The 12,724-nt window shown below is 43.1% G+C and overlaps 1 protein-coding gene across 3 annotated transcripts in view; it reads right to left on the reverse strand.

Annotated features, from left to right (window-relative positions):
• Positions 1-12,291, reverse strand: part of GABRB1 (gamma-aminobutyric acid type A receptor subunit beta1) — a 137,554-nt gene extending 125,263 nt beyond the window's left edge. For all 3 annotated transcript variants that reach the window (XR_011325995.1, XR_011325987.1, XM_069790759.1), the window contains exons 1-3: positions 12,130-12,291; positions 11,955-12,046; positions 11,796-11,863 (exon numbers count right to left, since the gene is read on the reverse strand). Coding sequence is in view for 1 of the 3 variants with exons in the window: in XM_069790759.1 (XP_069646860.1) it covers positions 11,796-11,863; positions 11,955-12,046; positions 12,130-12,215 (246 nt within the window). In the remaining 2 variants the exon portion in view is untranslated. The remainder of the gene's footprint in view (positions 1-11,795; positions 11,864-11,954; positions 12,047-12,129) is intronic.
• Between the last annotated feature and the right edge of the window lie 433 nt (positions 12,292-12,724).

Raw genomic sequence — 12,724 nt, forward strand, 5'->3', positions numbered from 1 at the left:
CTTTTTTAAAAAACAGTTATTTGTTTCCAATAAGATAGTAGCTTAATAGCTATCCTGCTGCAGAAGGAGGGGAGGTATAACCAGAGTATTACCTTGAGAGAAAAAGTGACTTGTAAACCAATTTTAAAAAAAAAAAAGGTCAATTTTCTCTTTCCTTTTGAGAAAGAAAAACAACTTTTAAATTGGACAACTTAATGAGCAGTGCTCCTGGATGGTCCTTTGTTCTGTGTTACACTTCGAGAGAAGGACGCAGTTCAGGAGTTGACCTATCATTTTAATTGCTTCTGGCTTCTGCAGATGTGAAAAGCAAATGCCTGACACTGAGGATACTGCTGGATGCTCTGCTGCTCTTTGCCAGTGCTGCACTCTCTCTTAATGATGAGCTGAAGAATTAATATTAATATCCCTTAAAAAGTAATTTATGGTATGTATTTAATGTCTGTTCTTTGACTAATGGAGTGCTTACAGGTACTTTGAAGGCACTAAAATAAAATTAAAAAAATTAAAATCCATAGTGTTTCATAGTGGGCAGTCTAACAGTACTGTACCCATGTCACACTGCAAAATGCCCAGAGACCTAAAGTGACAGTGCAGTATCACATTATGCATGAGAGTAGTCTTGACTATTTGTATCTCCTCTTGCCTATTCCTCTTCTAGGAGCTAGAGCAGTATTACTTACAAAGCACCCCTGTTCCAGTGACAGATTGAGGAGATCAAACCCAGAGAAGGACAGTGGCTGCACATAGGCCACATTTCCCTATTTTGTCTCTGGCAGTGGTATTTCCCTGGTGCTGTCTGAAGGTCAGAACACTGTAAACTGCATTTAAGATTATAGGGTTCTGGGAAGGGAAGAGTGAAAGATTTGTGTTATGGTATGTTTTCAGTATTGGCATGGTGAAATGTCAACTGGGATGACACGCTCCACAATGAGGTGGAATTTTTAGCTTTGTATTTGAAATTGGCTCACTGAATTGATCCAGTGCAGAAATTTCCTCAAAGAGCAACTTTCTCTGATGGACCAGGTCACATTGGTGAGAACACCCAGGATGATTGCTGTGAGTTGAATGGTTACTACTTTGTTATGTTTGTCTATTTTCCTGAAATATGCTAGTCCTTTTCATCATCCGCTTTATGCTTACTCCCAAGTTTCTACTAGGAATAATTAAAAGCAAAGAATGTGTTATCTGGAATACAAACATTCCTTAAGATCTCAGAAATGCATGCCCCCAGTGTGCTTCTGGAAAATAAACTCATTTCTCTTGACAGTGGGAACTGAAAAGATCTATATTCAGGATTCATTTCCAATTGACACCACAATGACACTGTATTTGCTCCCTATTAGTTTAGGAATCCACAGAGCATTTCACAAGCTGTGAAGACTGTCATTGCAGATTTGATTCCCAGCATGTTATTGATGTTTTGCAGCTTACTTTTTTTTCCCCTAGTTGGTCCTGGCACAGTAGATAAAATAAACCCAGAATTTACAGGTGGCTGTTAATCCCATGTTTTGTTTCCTTCATAGGAAGCCAGTGACAAAGATGCACTGCCTGTGAAATGCAATATATGCATGAAGCCTCTGAACCTCATCCATTTCTCTCCTTGACCAGTGTATTGTTTTGACCAGTGAATGGTTTACAAAACAATTGGTTAAAGAAAGGATAAATCATTATGGAAGAACACAGGGTGGGAGGCTATCATTCCAGGTTTTGTTATTCTCTCACGCTGAAGAGTAATGACACAGAAAATTATAAGGAAACAAAGGTTTAAAACCGATGTAAACTGGAGAGCTGGACTGCTCCTGCAAACCGCTGAGTGAACTGTTGAGCTGGTAAAGCTAATATGCACTTAATTTTACTGGTGTGAGAATTTTATCCATGGGCATGCTCATTGAAACAAATGGGACTATCAGCGTCTAGTTTCCTTGGATGGGACAAGAGTCCTCAGCGCTTTGTAGGAATTAGTACTGCCTAGAAGTTCCTGAGATACACAAGCATGAACATACCTACCTGCAGTTGACTGCTACTCATGTTACTTCAGCTACACTTAAGAGTCTCTTCAGGTTAAAAATAGGCTGGGGAATTAATTGCACTCCTCTTTTAATATGATTAAGATCCTGAATAATATTTAGACACTGTGTATCTGTTTCAATGGTTTTAACTTTGCTATCTCTTCAGTTCTCTCTATAGGCAATTAAAAAAAGACATGACTGAAATTCTTCCATCTCAGCCAAATGGATTGATGAATTTTAATGGAGAACATTTATTCCAACCTTTAATTAAGTTTGGCAGTCTGAAATAATTCATCTTTGCTTTGAAACTACGCACTCTATTGTGAGCATTTAAAACCTTACAACTCAACCTTGCTATAGGGTGTATGTCTGTGTGATAATGCAGCTTTCCAGAAAGCTTTGTGTCTTTTTAAATTACCTTTCCTTTGTTCACAACGTAACACAATCCATTAAGGATTTGCCCCAGCAGAGGATGGAGCAAACCTCAGTGTGACACTGCTTTGGCCAAAAGCAACCTTTTAATCCTGAAAGGTCATTGTAAAGGTTGATAGGCAAGAAATCTAATCTACCTTCTCTAGCCCATGGTAATCTTAATACAGAGCCATTGCTTAAAGAAAGAATCAAACAAACTGCATAATCTGGTATTATTCTGCTAGATTATTCAGTGACTGCTACTACTGATTTCCTTGTGAACATATTTGCAGTAGTTTAGCCTTTGGGGTGGAAATAATTTCATTTAAATATGCTTTTTGGAGCACTGCCAGTCACAGGCGATATTGTATGTGAGGGAAGAGGAATTATACAAGCATGGAAATGCGTGCCTTGAGATCCTGAATTCTTTTTCTAGAAGAAAAAAAAGGAGCCCCAAAGCAAATTTAAGTATAAAATGTTTCTGGTAGCCATCTTGGACTCTTTCATCACCTGCGAGAAGTTGGTTTTTTCAGGCTTTACTGATGCTTTAAAATACAGAACACTTGGATGGGAGATGAGACACCTCAGGCAGCTGCTGTTCAGAATACAGTGATCAACAAAATATATCAGCTGGGGATACTTCTGAATGAAGGCAATTTCTGGCTTTGATTTCACATTTTCAGCTGTTGTCCCAGAGTACCTGGCATCCTGTGAACAAGAACAGGTCTTTTTGGAGCTAGCTTTGGAGCTTGTTACTGTTCCCCCCCTGAGGCTGGGATCTTTTCCCACTTCAGGGTGAACTGGTGGTGTGACTGTCTCCTTCCTTGGTCGCGCAGCTTCAGCTCCAGGTCTGTACTGAACTGCAGTTGGTAGAGAATTATCAATACAGCTTAGAGGAGTTAAGGAATACTTCTCAGGCAACAGAGTACAAAGCAAAGCTGATTAAAAAAAAAATAAATCACTAAGTTTTGCAGACACTTGAAATGTATCCCTTAAATCTCCTTATGAAGAAAAATGCTTAGTTTGCAAGATTCTGATATTCTCTCCTTTCCAGAATCAGAAGTAAAAAGGCAATGCAACTGGGGAAAATGAAAACACAAGTTTTTAATTAAGCCCCTGTCCTGTCCTACACACACACAAGAAAAGAAACATCTTTCAGGTTCCTGGAAGAACTTAAAATTTAGTTTTATGGATTTATTTTGCTCTTTTTAGAAAGCGGTTAATTTGGGGGAATGGGTCTTTTGTGTGAATCATTGACTGTTCCAAGAATTATTTGGGACCCTAAATGTTTCAAAAGGTTTGTCCCACTGAACTGTGGGGTTTGTGCACGCTGACAGACTACAAGCTGGAAGGTTCCAGTGGTCACAGCACAGCTGCATTGTTTGATGTGGGTGCACAAAACAGGCAGTGCTGGGGAAACCCCTGGATTTTCTCATCCACATAACTGAAAGGCATACCTCACTGCAGGTATACCCCTTATTTAGTGAAATCCTAGACATCCCAAACTGGGTGCTAAAGCTTCCAAGAAACAGGGGGAGGGTGTCACCCCTCCCATTTCATATGCACCACTATGCACCCCTGTGATACGATTAACTGTAGATTTCAGGAACCAGTCCTGGCTGGAGAAGCGGTTTAGGGCATGATTAAGAAAACATGTGGTCCTCTCCTTTGCAGGTGGTCACTTGCTCACTCCAGTGGAAGAGATTTTTGACATTTCGTCACAGTAATGCCACCATATTTCAGACTTGCAGTCGTTTGTTTTTTTTTTTTTTTTTTTAAACTCCATGCTCAGGAGAAACAAGACGGTAAGAAGCAGCTTACCAAAAAAATTACGTTAAAAATTCAACTGACTTCAGTAATTTTCTGTCCTTTTTTATCTTGTGCAATTCTGTTGCATTCCTGGAATATGTTTTAAACAAATGGCAAGTGTGACTGCTTTATTTCTTGTCTTCAGAAATGTGAAGTCTGTGCAGGTCGTATTATCTGGCTGGACTACAGATGTGTCAGGATGCCCTGTGGTGTCAGGTATAAAATCTGGCCTAAAAGATAAAGTACACAGGTCAGAACTGAGCTTAGCAACTCTTGAGAAAAGCTGGGAAGTGAGGGTAAGCTACTTGCAGTGGCTAGATAAACAATTGAGGGAGTCAGGAGAGTTGCCCTTGTGGGAAACTGAGCTTAACATTAAATAAAAGAATCACATCTTTTCTATGAAGGGCATTCATTGCTAGTTTGTTTAAACCTTGAGATCAGGGAAGTATTATGCCTGTCAGGCTAAAAAGAAAATTTGGAATACAGCTTGTATCAACCCTGAAGCTGGTCTCAGGTTAGTTTAACTTTTGAAAAATTAAGATATATCCACTTTCTGGATCATATGAAACAACATTTAAGTTACTGCTTTATCCTTTTTGCCTACTTGTTCAGCAAAAATTTTGTTGAAGAACAGCTTATTCATGTAGTGAAATGAAAAACAACCCAACAAAATATCCGGTAACAGTGACCCAGCCATTTAACCTCAAGCTGCTTATTTCTACATTCATTCCGTGTTTCACTCTTTAATATAATTATTCCTGTTTGGAATAGACAGTGATGAAATGATCTGACCTTTATGTATTATTACTTGATTAGTTTTTCTGCATTTGCTGAAAAAAAATAAAATCAGCTGCTGAACATTCTTATTAATATTCATTTCAAGTGCTTTTGTATGTCCTTCATGCTCTTCAAGAGAGTTGCTATATAACAGAAAAGTACTTCTCCCTTCTTCTGCACTAGTTAAGCAAATTTTCATTAATAATTATTGAGGTTTATCTCTTTTTTTAAAAATCAGTTTAATCTGTACAAACATCTTCAGGCAAATATATTTAGACCAAGGACCACTTATTATCATTGTGACTACCCTAATCACTTCTGTTGCCTCACTGGCTGAGCTGAAGAAGTTTGACTTTTTAGTTCTCCAGGAACCAGACTTAAGATTACAAAAAAATGAGACTTGGCTGCTCTGACGCAAAGAGGTATGAGGTGTGGTTCATAATGCCAATTTAGTTCCCTAGTGCAGAGTTTGTCTTGTACATTTGAGATTCACAACAGCCACCATGCTAAATTCTCAGATACTTAATCCAGACAGGGAGAAAGAACAAGATGATGTGAAACTCTGGCTACATCTATAAACACAGCTTAAGCCTCCCTCAGCCTGCAAAAAGTCCCGTAAGATAACCTGCACCCATACATGAAAGTCTCCCTACCATTCCTACAACTGGGGTCCAGTGCAGGATTAATGGGCAAACTTTCAGTGTCTTGGTTCTAAGCCTTATACAGCCTGAGTGTTTAAACCCACAGATTTAGCTCCTCTTAAAACACCAACCAGTGTAGGATGCCACAGCCACCTGGGATGGCATCAGCCCTAAGGTAAGGGGAAGCTGTTCTGTTCTTCTAGGCCCTGGAGGCATCTATATCCTTGCCTTGGATTAATAGACAAATTTGAAAACTTTTGTGTGTGTACATATATATATTTTGTCAAGTTCATCTTGTGTGATCATCCCAGAACTCTTGAAATTAGACACAGCTGACTATCGGTGAATGTTTATTAATGTTTAGGGGAGTTCTGCCTCCTGAATGTGTTAACCAATTATTATTTTATAAAATAGAAAAATTCAGCTATTAAGTCAGATCAGGTTGCTCACAGCTTGATCCAGTCAGGTGTTGCAGACCACCGAGGATGGAGACTGTACAACCTCCCTGGGCATCCTGCTTCTCTGCTGGACCATCCTCAAAGGGTAAACACCCCTCCTCCTTACATACAGTCTGAACCTCTTTTGTTTCCCTTCATGTCTGTCATCTCTTGTCCTCCCACCATGTTCCTCTGTGAAGAGCCTAGTCCATTTTCTCCCTAACCTTTTCACAGGTCCTGGAAAGCTGCCTCTGAAGCCGCCTCCTTCCAGGCTGAACAAGCCCTGGTCCCAGAGCCTCTCCTCACAGAGCAAGCGCTCTAGCTGCAATCAGCTTGGTGGCTCCTCCACTGAACTTGCTTCTGTTCAACATATTTCTTGTATTGGCTGGGGGGAGCCCAAAACTGGATGCAGTACCTAGATGTGGTCTAGCAGGTTCAAAGTAGAGATAATCAGTTCCCTCAGCGTACTGGCTGTTGCTCCTGTTCATGCAGCTCTGGATGCAGATGTCCTTCTTTACTGCTGTTTATACAACTGAACAGAACTCTAATCCTCTGTTTCAACCTGCAGAGTGATAATTTGCTCAAAGACTTATTCATTTGGCTTGGTTCTGATGTTCAGACTGTCTGGAACCTATTCTGTTGATTTCTGTCATTTTTTTGAAGGAAATTTAGCAGTTAGACTGGTGATAAGCAGCAAACACAGCAAACCTGTGCAGATCCCAAAAGAAGTAAAATACACACTGTTATGTGGGAAATGACTCTTTGAATGTTCAAACAGAAAAAGCAAGAAGTATCCCAGAAAGACACAATCTGAAGATCAAGAAGATTCTTTCTAGAGATCATGTGGGGGAAGAACACAAGTTTGTTCTTCCTTTTTCCACACTTGCAGAACTGTTCACTACCCAAACCAAACAAAGATGCTCTGAACTAACTAATATAGTTGAGCCTTCAGACAGAGAACTGTTTATAAGCCTCTAAAGTAATACATCTGTAAACTTCTAGTACATCAGAAAATGCATTTCTCTTGGATTCAATTTCTAATGTAAGCTAGTGTTTCAGCAGTAGGCCTGGGAGCAGCCCTAAAGCAAGAAAAAAAAGAGAAATACTATTTTGCTTCCAGGGAAAGCTAAATAAGTGTAGTAGAAAAGGATGTCTGACAATATGGGCAGTGCAGCTCTAGTACTGTGGGAGACACTTCATTCTCCAAATCAATGACAGTCATGACAGAGTAAGGGATCAAACATGACATGCAGGTCTACTCTCTGCGGCAAACACAACTTCATCATTTGGCATAAGCCATGGTGTCAAAGATGCACCAGAAGATAATGGCTGTCTCTATGTCTAATTCCTTATGTATAATCATACAGGCTAGAAGGATTGAGACAGAATATAAGAGCGTGGTATCACATGAAATGGATGAAAAAAAATATCTATGCAGCTGGCTTATTCAATTATCAGTTTTCTCAAAAGGACACAAAAAGCGAGTGGTTTAAGCTAAATTAAACTTTTTCTGGGGCAAAAAGATGTTATCCAACAGGTTGGGATGTTGACAGCATCAAGACAGACTACCTAAGAAGAAATCTTGAGAACCAGGTAGTGACTTTTCAGTAGGCAACAGATGACGAGATCCTGCTTCTCTGCAAGACTTGTGGCTTATTCGGGAGATCAGATAAATATAAGAGCCTTGAGTAAAAGTGACTTTGGGATACAGAAGCTAAAGAATCATACATTCTTCCCATGTTTTCTTTACCCTCTTTTTGCTGGGACACAAAACCTTCAATCTGCTGTCATACAAACCAAATCTTCATCATCAGTGTAAAATCAGTATGGTAGGTCAGGAACAGTGTTCCCAATATAAAATAATGGGCTTTTTTTTTTTTCTTCCTTTTTGATGTTTCTAAACTGCTCTATAAAAGGTTCTTTATCATGTGCACTGGTTTTCAAAACTTTAGAACGTGTATATCTTTTCCCTGATATAAAGGTTTGACCACCTGCTCAGTAGGAAATACATTTTTGAGAAAATTATGCATGTACTACATGTGAATTCTTTTACAGAGTCCAGGTACTTATTGACTGTTTCCTAGTAGATATAGCAATATGCTATTTGTTTGCTTGCCCTGAAGCTTGACGGTAGTTACCAGGAATCATGCTGTCCATGTTTATTCTTGATGTACAAGCAGCACCTTCTTTTAACCATGTGAAGGTATCAGAGTAAACCATACAATTCGCATCACAGCAGCTTAATAGATTTAGTCGTAGTGTGGTTCTTAATGAACTCTTTATATTCATGTAAATATCTGATATACTTCTAAAGGAACTCTGCCATGGATGAAAGTTGGCTGAACCGCCATTAACTGAGACAAAGCAAAGGGTCACCTTGTACCTTTGGAAGGGAATGCTTGCAGTTACTGTAGCATGGATGTGAAAACCTGATGGAAACAGATTAAAACTAATCTTATGGTATATTAGGGAGAAAGAATGCTTAGAACCATCATTAGGACTTTTACATTCTACTTGTCCTGCTTGTTCGATGTATGAGAAGCTCTTCAGCTTATTACCTGCAAAAATCAATATATGACAACATACCTGATGCCAAATGGGAAAGTCATGAGAATGAGTGCTTCAATTAATCCTTCTGTAAAAGTTGCTATGGCAGCTCACTACAGTATTATTAAACTACCAAGCAACTATAAAACAATGCAGTTTAAAGAGCTGAACAGATAAGGACCAACTACTCAGGGAAAATAACAGAAAGGTTGACTTCAAGGCTGTGCAAGTCTTGATTCATTAACTGAGTAAAAGAACTTCACAATAGTTTAGTATATTTGAAGAAGCCACTACAACCAGACAAGCTGCTTGAGCAGACGGTTATTACTGATGGTGTTCACAGAATTCGCAATAGTTCCACTGTCTGTATTTCACCTTTTTACCTGAAGACTGGATTTACTCGGACACACAGATCAGCCTGTTGACTTGGCAGACAACCTACAGCCATGACAAATTCTCAGCTAATGCACCAAAGGGGTACACCTCCTTCATAGCCTAAAGAGAGAGATATTTATGGATTTTATTTTTTTTTAAATCTTTACTCTTATTTAAGCACCGAGACTGGAATAGAAAATTTAACCCTGCCTGTGGTTACCAGGATTTGGAATAACTGCCTTTGTCATTCTGGAAATAAGGTTTCATGTGCTCGAGGAGAGCCAAGGGATGAGACAACTCCTTTCAACACTGCTAGGGTGAGACTGACTGAACAGAGCTCTGCTGGAGTCCAACCAGACTCTATTGCCAGGAGGAGCTCACACAATGAGGCTGTTGCTCTCTCTGCTTGTTACCAGTTTCCTACAGCAACAAAACTGCCCCATAGAAAACAGAAGCTATAAACTAGCATCTTCTGGTAAACATTTCTGGCACTGAAGCCACAGAATGGTAACTCTTACTAAAAAAAGAAAACAATAATCTATGAGACAACAGTTTAAAAGGAAAGGAGAGAAGGTGAATGATTCACAGGTTGCTGCAACATTAAGCATTTCAAGGCTGTGATTCTCAGAAAAAGTACTAGAATAAAGCATTATTTTACTAGGTACAAAAGTTTTTCTTAAGATGAGATATCGATCCCCTTATTTCTGCAGCGATGGATGAAATTATTGATCATTTTCCAAAAGACTGTGTAACAGTCTCTAGCAACACAATAAAGGCCTTGCAACAAAGAACACTCTGACATGGGTGTGTACAGGTAAGCACCTGTGATATGGGAAAGCCCCTTTCAGACTGATTCAGAATGGAGACTGTTTCTTCCATATTTTGCCTTAAGGAATGGGCTCTTGGCTATACCTGGGAATGGTTTCTTCCTTCCACTGTGAGAGATGTGGCATTTTATGAAATGAAAAGATCATCTTACTTTTTTGACCAGTCTTATTCAAGCTGCCCCCCTTAGCACATGGAGATTAGTCAAAGAATCCATTTGGCATGTAACTTTCCTTGATTAAAACGCAGGAAGTTCAAATTACAGTTTCCCCGGGGCTGTGCAAGTGTTGGAATGGAGGAGGAAGCTGCATGCTGGATCGATCAAAGCTAAGCAGAAATGCTGTGAGCTGGTGCAATGCAATTAATGCCCTGTGACATTGCCACTGGAAACCACCACATCCACTCCCCCCCAAATTAACAGTATTTCACGTGTTGAGACTTTACAAGATAAGTTCTGGACCTTTCAGAACAGTTATATTAGCGATGGTGTTTACTGTGTTTGGCTTTCCCAGGGTGTACCACTTCGTAGAAGCAGCAATCCTGTTACAGGGTGGTAGAAACAGTTTGGAGTTGGAACAGATGTGTTCTTTCACTGTTTTGCTAAGGTCTATGTTCTGTTTTCTCTGCCTCATCTGCACAGTCCCTACCATGTTCCTCCCTGAAAGTACAATACAGCAACAGGAACTCCATGAGCCGAAACTTGCAAAACATTGTCTTTGTGCGTTATTAGCACTCTGCAGAGCCTGCTATGCTACACGCAATGTGACAAATCTCCTTTCCTCCCCTTTCTGCCAAGCATATTTGTAAGCAAATATAACAGTTACACACAAACAGGAACTGTGTATATATAACAAACAACAGAAAAAAATAAATATGAAAATGAAAACAACCTCTGAAGAGATTGTTGTAATGACAACTATTGGCTAATATACCAAGGAAAAAATCCCCACTCTTGAATGAACTAATTTGGATGGGCAAATATCCCCTTTTTTTTTTGAGTGAAATAAACTGCTGATCAGCATGAAAATGTAAGGTTTCTAGCCTCTTTTAACTAAATAGGTGTTCCCCTATGGAAAGAAAGCATCTTAGATTTTCATGAGACCAAACATAAGAAAAAAGAGTGAGAGCAAAACGCCCACAGTGCATACTAATCCAACATGATTTTTTAAAATGTTCAAACTTGTAACTGATTTTTCATTTTCTTCTGGGAAAAGGCTGTCAAACGAGGCAAGCACTATACAGACACGTTTTCGCTCTTTAAGCCTGCACGTCTATTAGCATTCCTTCCAGCAGCAGAACTGAAATCAAACGCAGTATGTTTCACACCTGTAGCTAGGAGACTTTTCTGATTTTGATAGCTGGATAGGCAACGTCCTTATGTACTTAATCTGCAATGCTGGGGTGGGTTTTTTTCCCTTCTACAAGAAAGGGCGCGTTTTCTAGAAGCTCCTTTTTCTCTTCTTTTTGCGCCTTTTACTCAAGACCACTAGCTTGCAAAGTGAGCTAACTCTTTTTTTAAGACGAAAAAACGCACGTCTGCCCACCTGCTGCTCCAGCTCAAGAAACTCCCAACATTTCTGAAGACAGCTACGCAACGGGCAAACCAGCGCAAGCAGAACCTCAAACCTGCAGCAGGTATTCTGACGCAGGCAGGGAGCGCCGATTCAGGCACGCAAACACCACCTCAACCGCGCAAACAACTTTTCCGCCCAACCGCCGCCTCCTCGGCTATTTTACCGCGTTCGGGGTGTCTCGGGGGCAGCCCCCCCCGCAGCCGGCCGCCCCGGCAGGTTGCGGCCCGTCCCGCCGGGGCGCGGGCTGCCTCCGCACCTGCGGGGCGGCGCGCGGCTCGGCGGCCGGCAGGCGGCGCTACAGCGCGGGGGTGGGGTGGGGGGTCTCGCTCCGGCCGGGCGCGGCGGGGAGCCGGCGGCAGCGCCCTCCGGCCCGGCCCGGCGGTCACTCACCATGTTGACTTCCGAGACCACGTCGATGCTGGCGATCTCTATCCGCATGCCCACGTCCACGGGCGGACCTGCGGGAGGGGGGGAAGCGGGAGGCGGCGTTAGCCGGCGGGGGGCGCCCGGGGGGCCGGGGCGCGGGTCGGGGGAGCGCGGGCGCCTCACCTCCGAAGTCGGGCCGGAGGCGGATGTCGTAGCCCTGGAGCAGCCTGTCCACCGTCTCCTTCACGTAGGACATGTTGCTGGGCCCGTCGGCGCTGCGGGAAGGAGCACAGGCGGGTTAGGGAGGCGGCCGGGCGGCCCCGCGCCCGCGTCCCTCCGCGGCCCGGCCGGCGCTCACCTGCGCGCCGCGCACGCCACGGCCAGCACCAGCGGCAGCGACAGGGCCCGCGGGCCGTCCCGCCTCGCCCCCACCGCCCCCCTCATCCCGGCCCCGGCCGCGCCGCCGCCTCGCGGGGGAAGAGCCGCGGACTGCAACTTGGTGCGGAGCGGAGCAACAATTCCCGACAGCACGACGCATGCGCGGAGCGGGGCGCCGCGGCCCCCGGGGCGCACCTCTGCCCGCCGCAGCCCCGCGCGCGGCGCCCCCGCCCCGCCCTGCCCTGACCCGGACCGGACCGGGCCGGACCGGACCCCGGTCCCGCCGCGGAGGGGGGCTGAAGGCGGCGGCGCGGCAACAGGTGCCGGTGGCGGGGCGGATCGGGAGCGAGAGCCCCCGGGCTGCCGTGAGGGGCTGCCAGGGGCGGGGGCGCGAACTTCTCGTCAAGAGAAAACGGATCATGGTGGAGCGCGAGCCTCTGTGAAAATTCCCGCTGGCAGGCTCTGGCGTCGGCGGTAACGTAGCAGGGAATCGGCAAATTCGAAAGGAATCGCACGTTCTGGTGCGAATAGTACTTTGTCCAGCTGTGAAGGCTTAGCTGCGCGTCCATCCATCC

Source organism: Haliaeetus albicilla, chromosome 1 (assembly GCF_947461875.1).
Source record: "Haliaeetus albicilla chromosome 1, bHalAlb1.1, whole genome shotgun sequence".
NCBI classification, from domain to species: Eukaryota; Metazoa; Chordata; class Aves; order Accipitriformes; family Accipitridae; genus Haliaeetus; species Haliaeetus albicilla.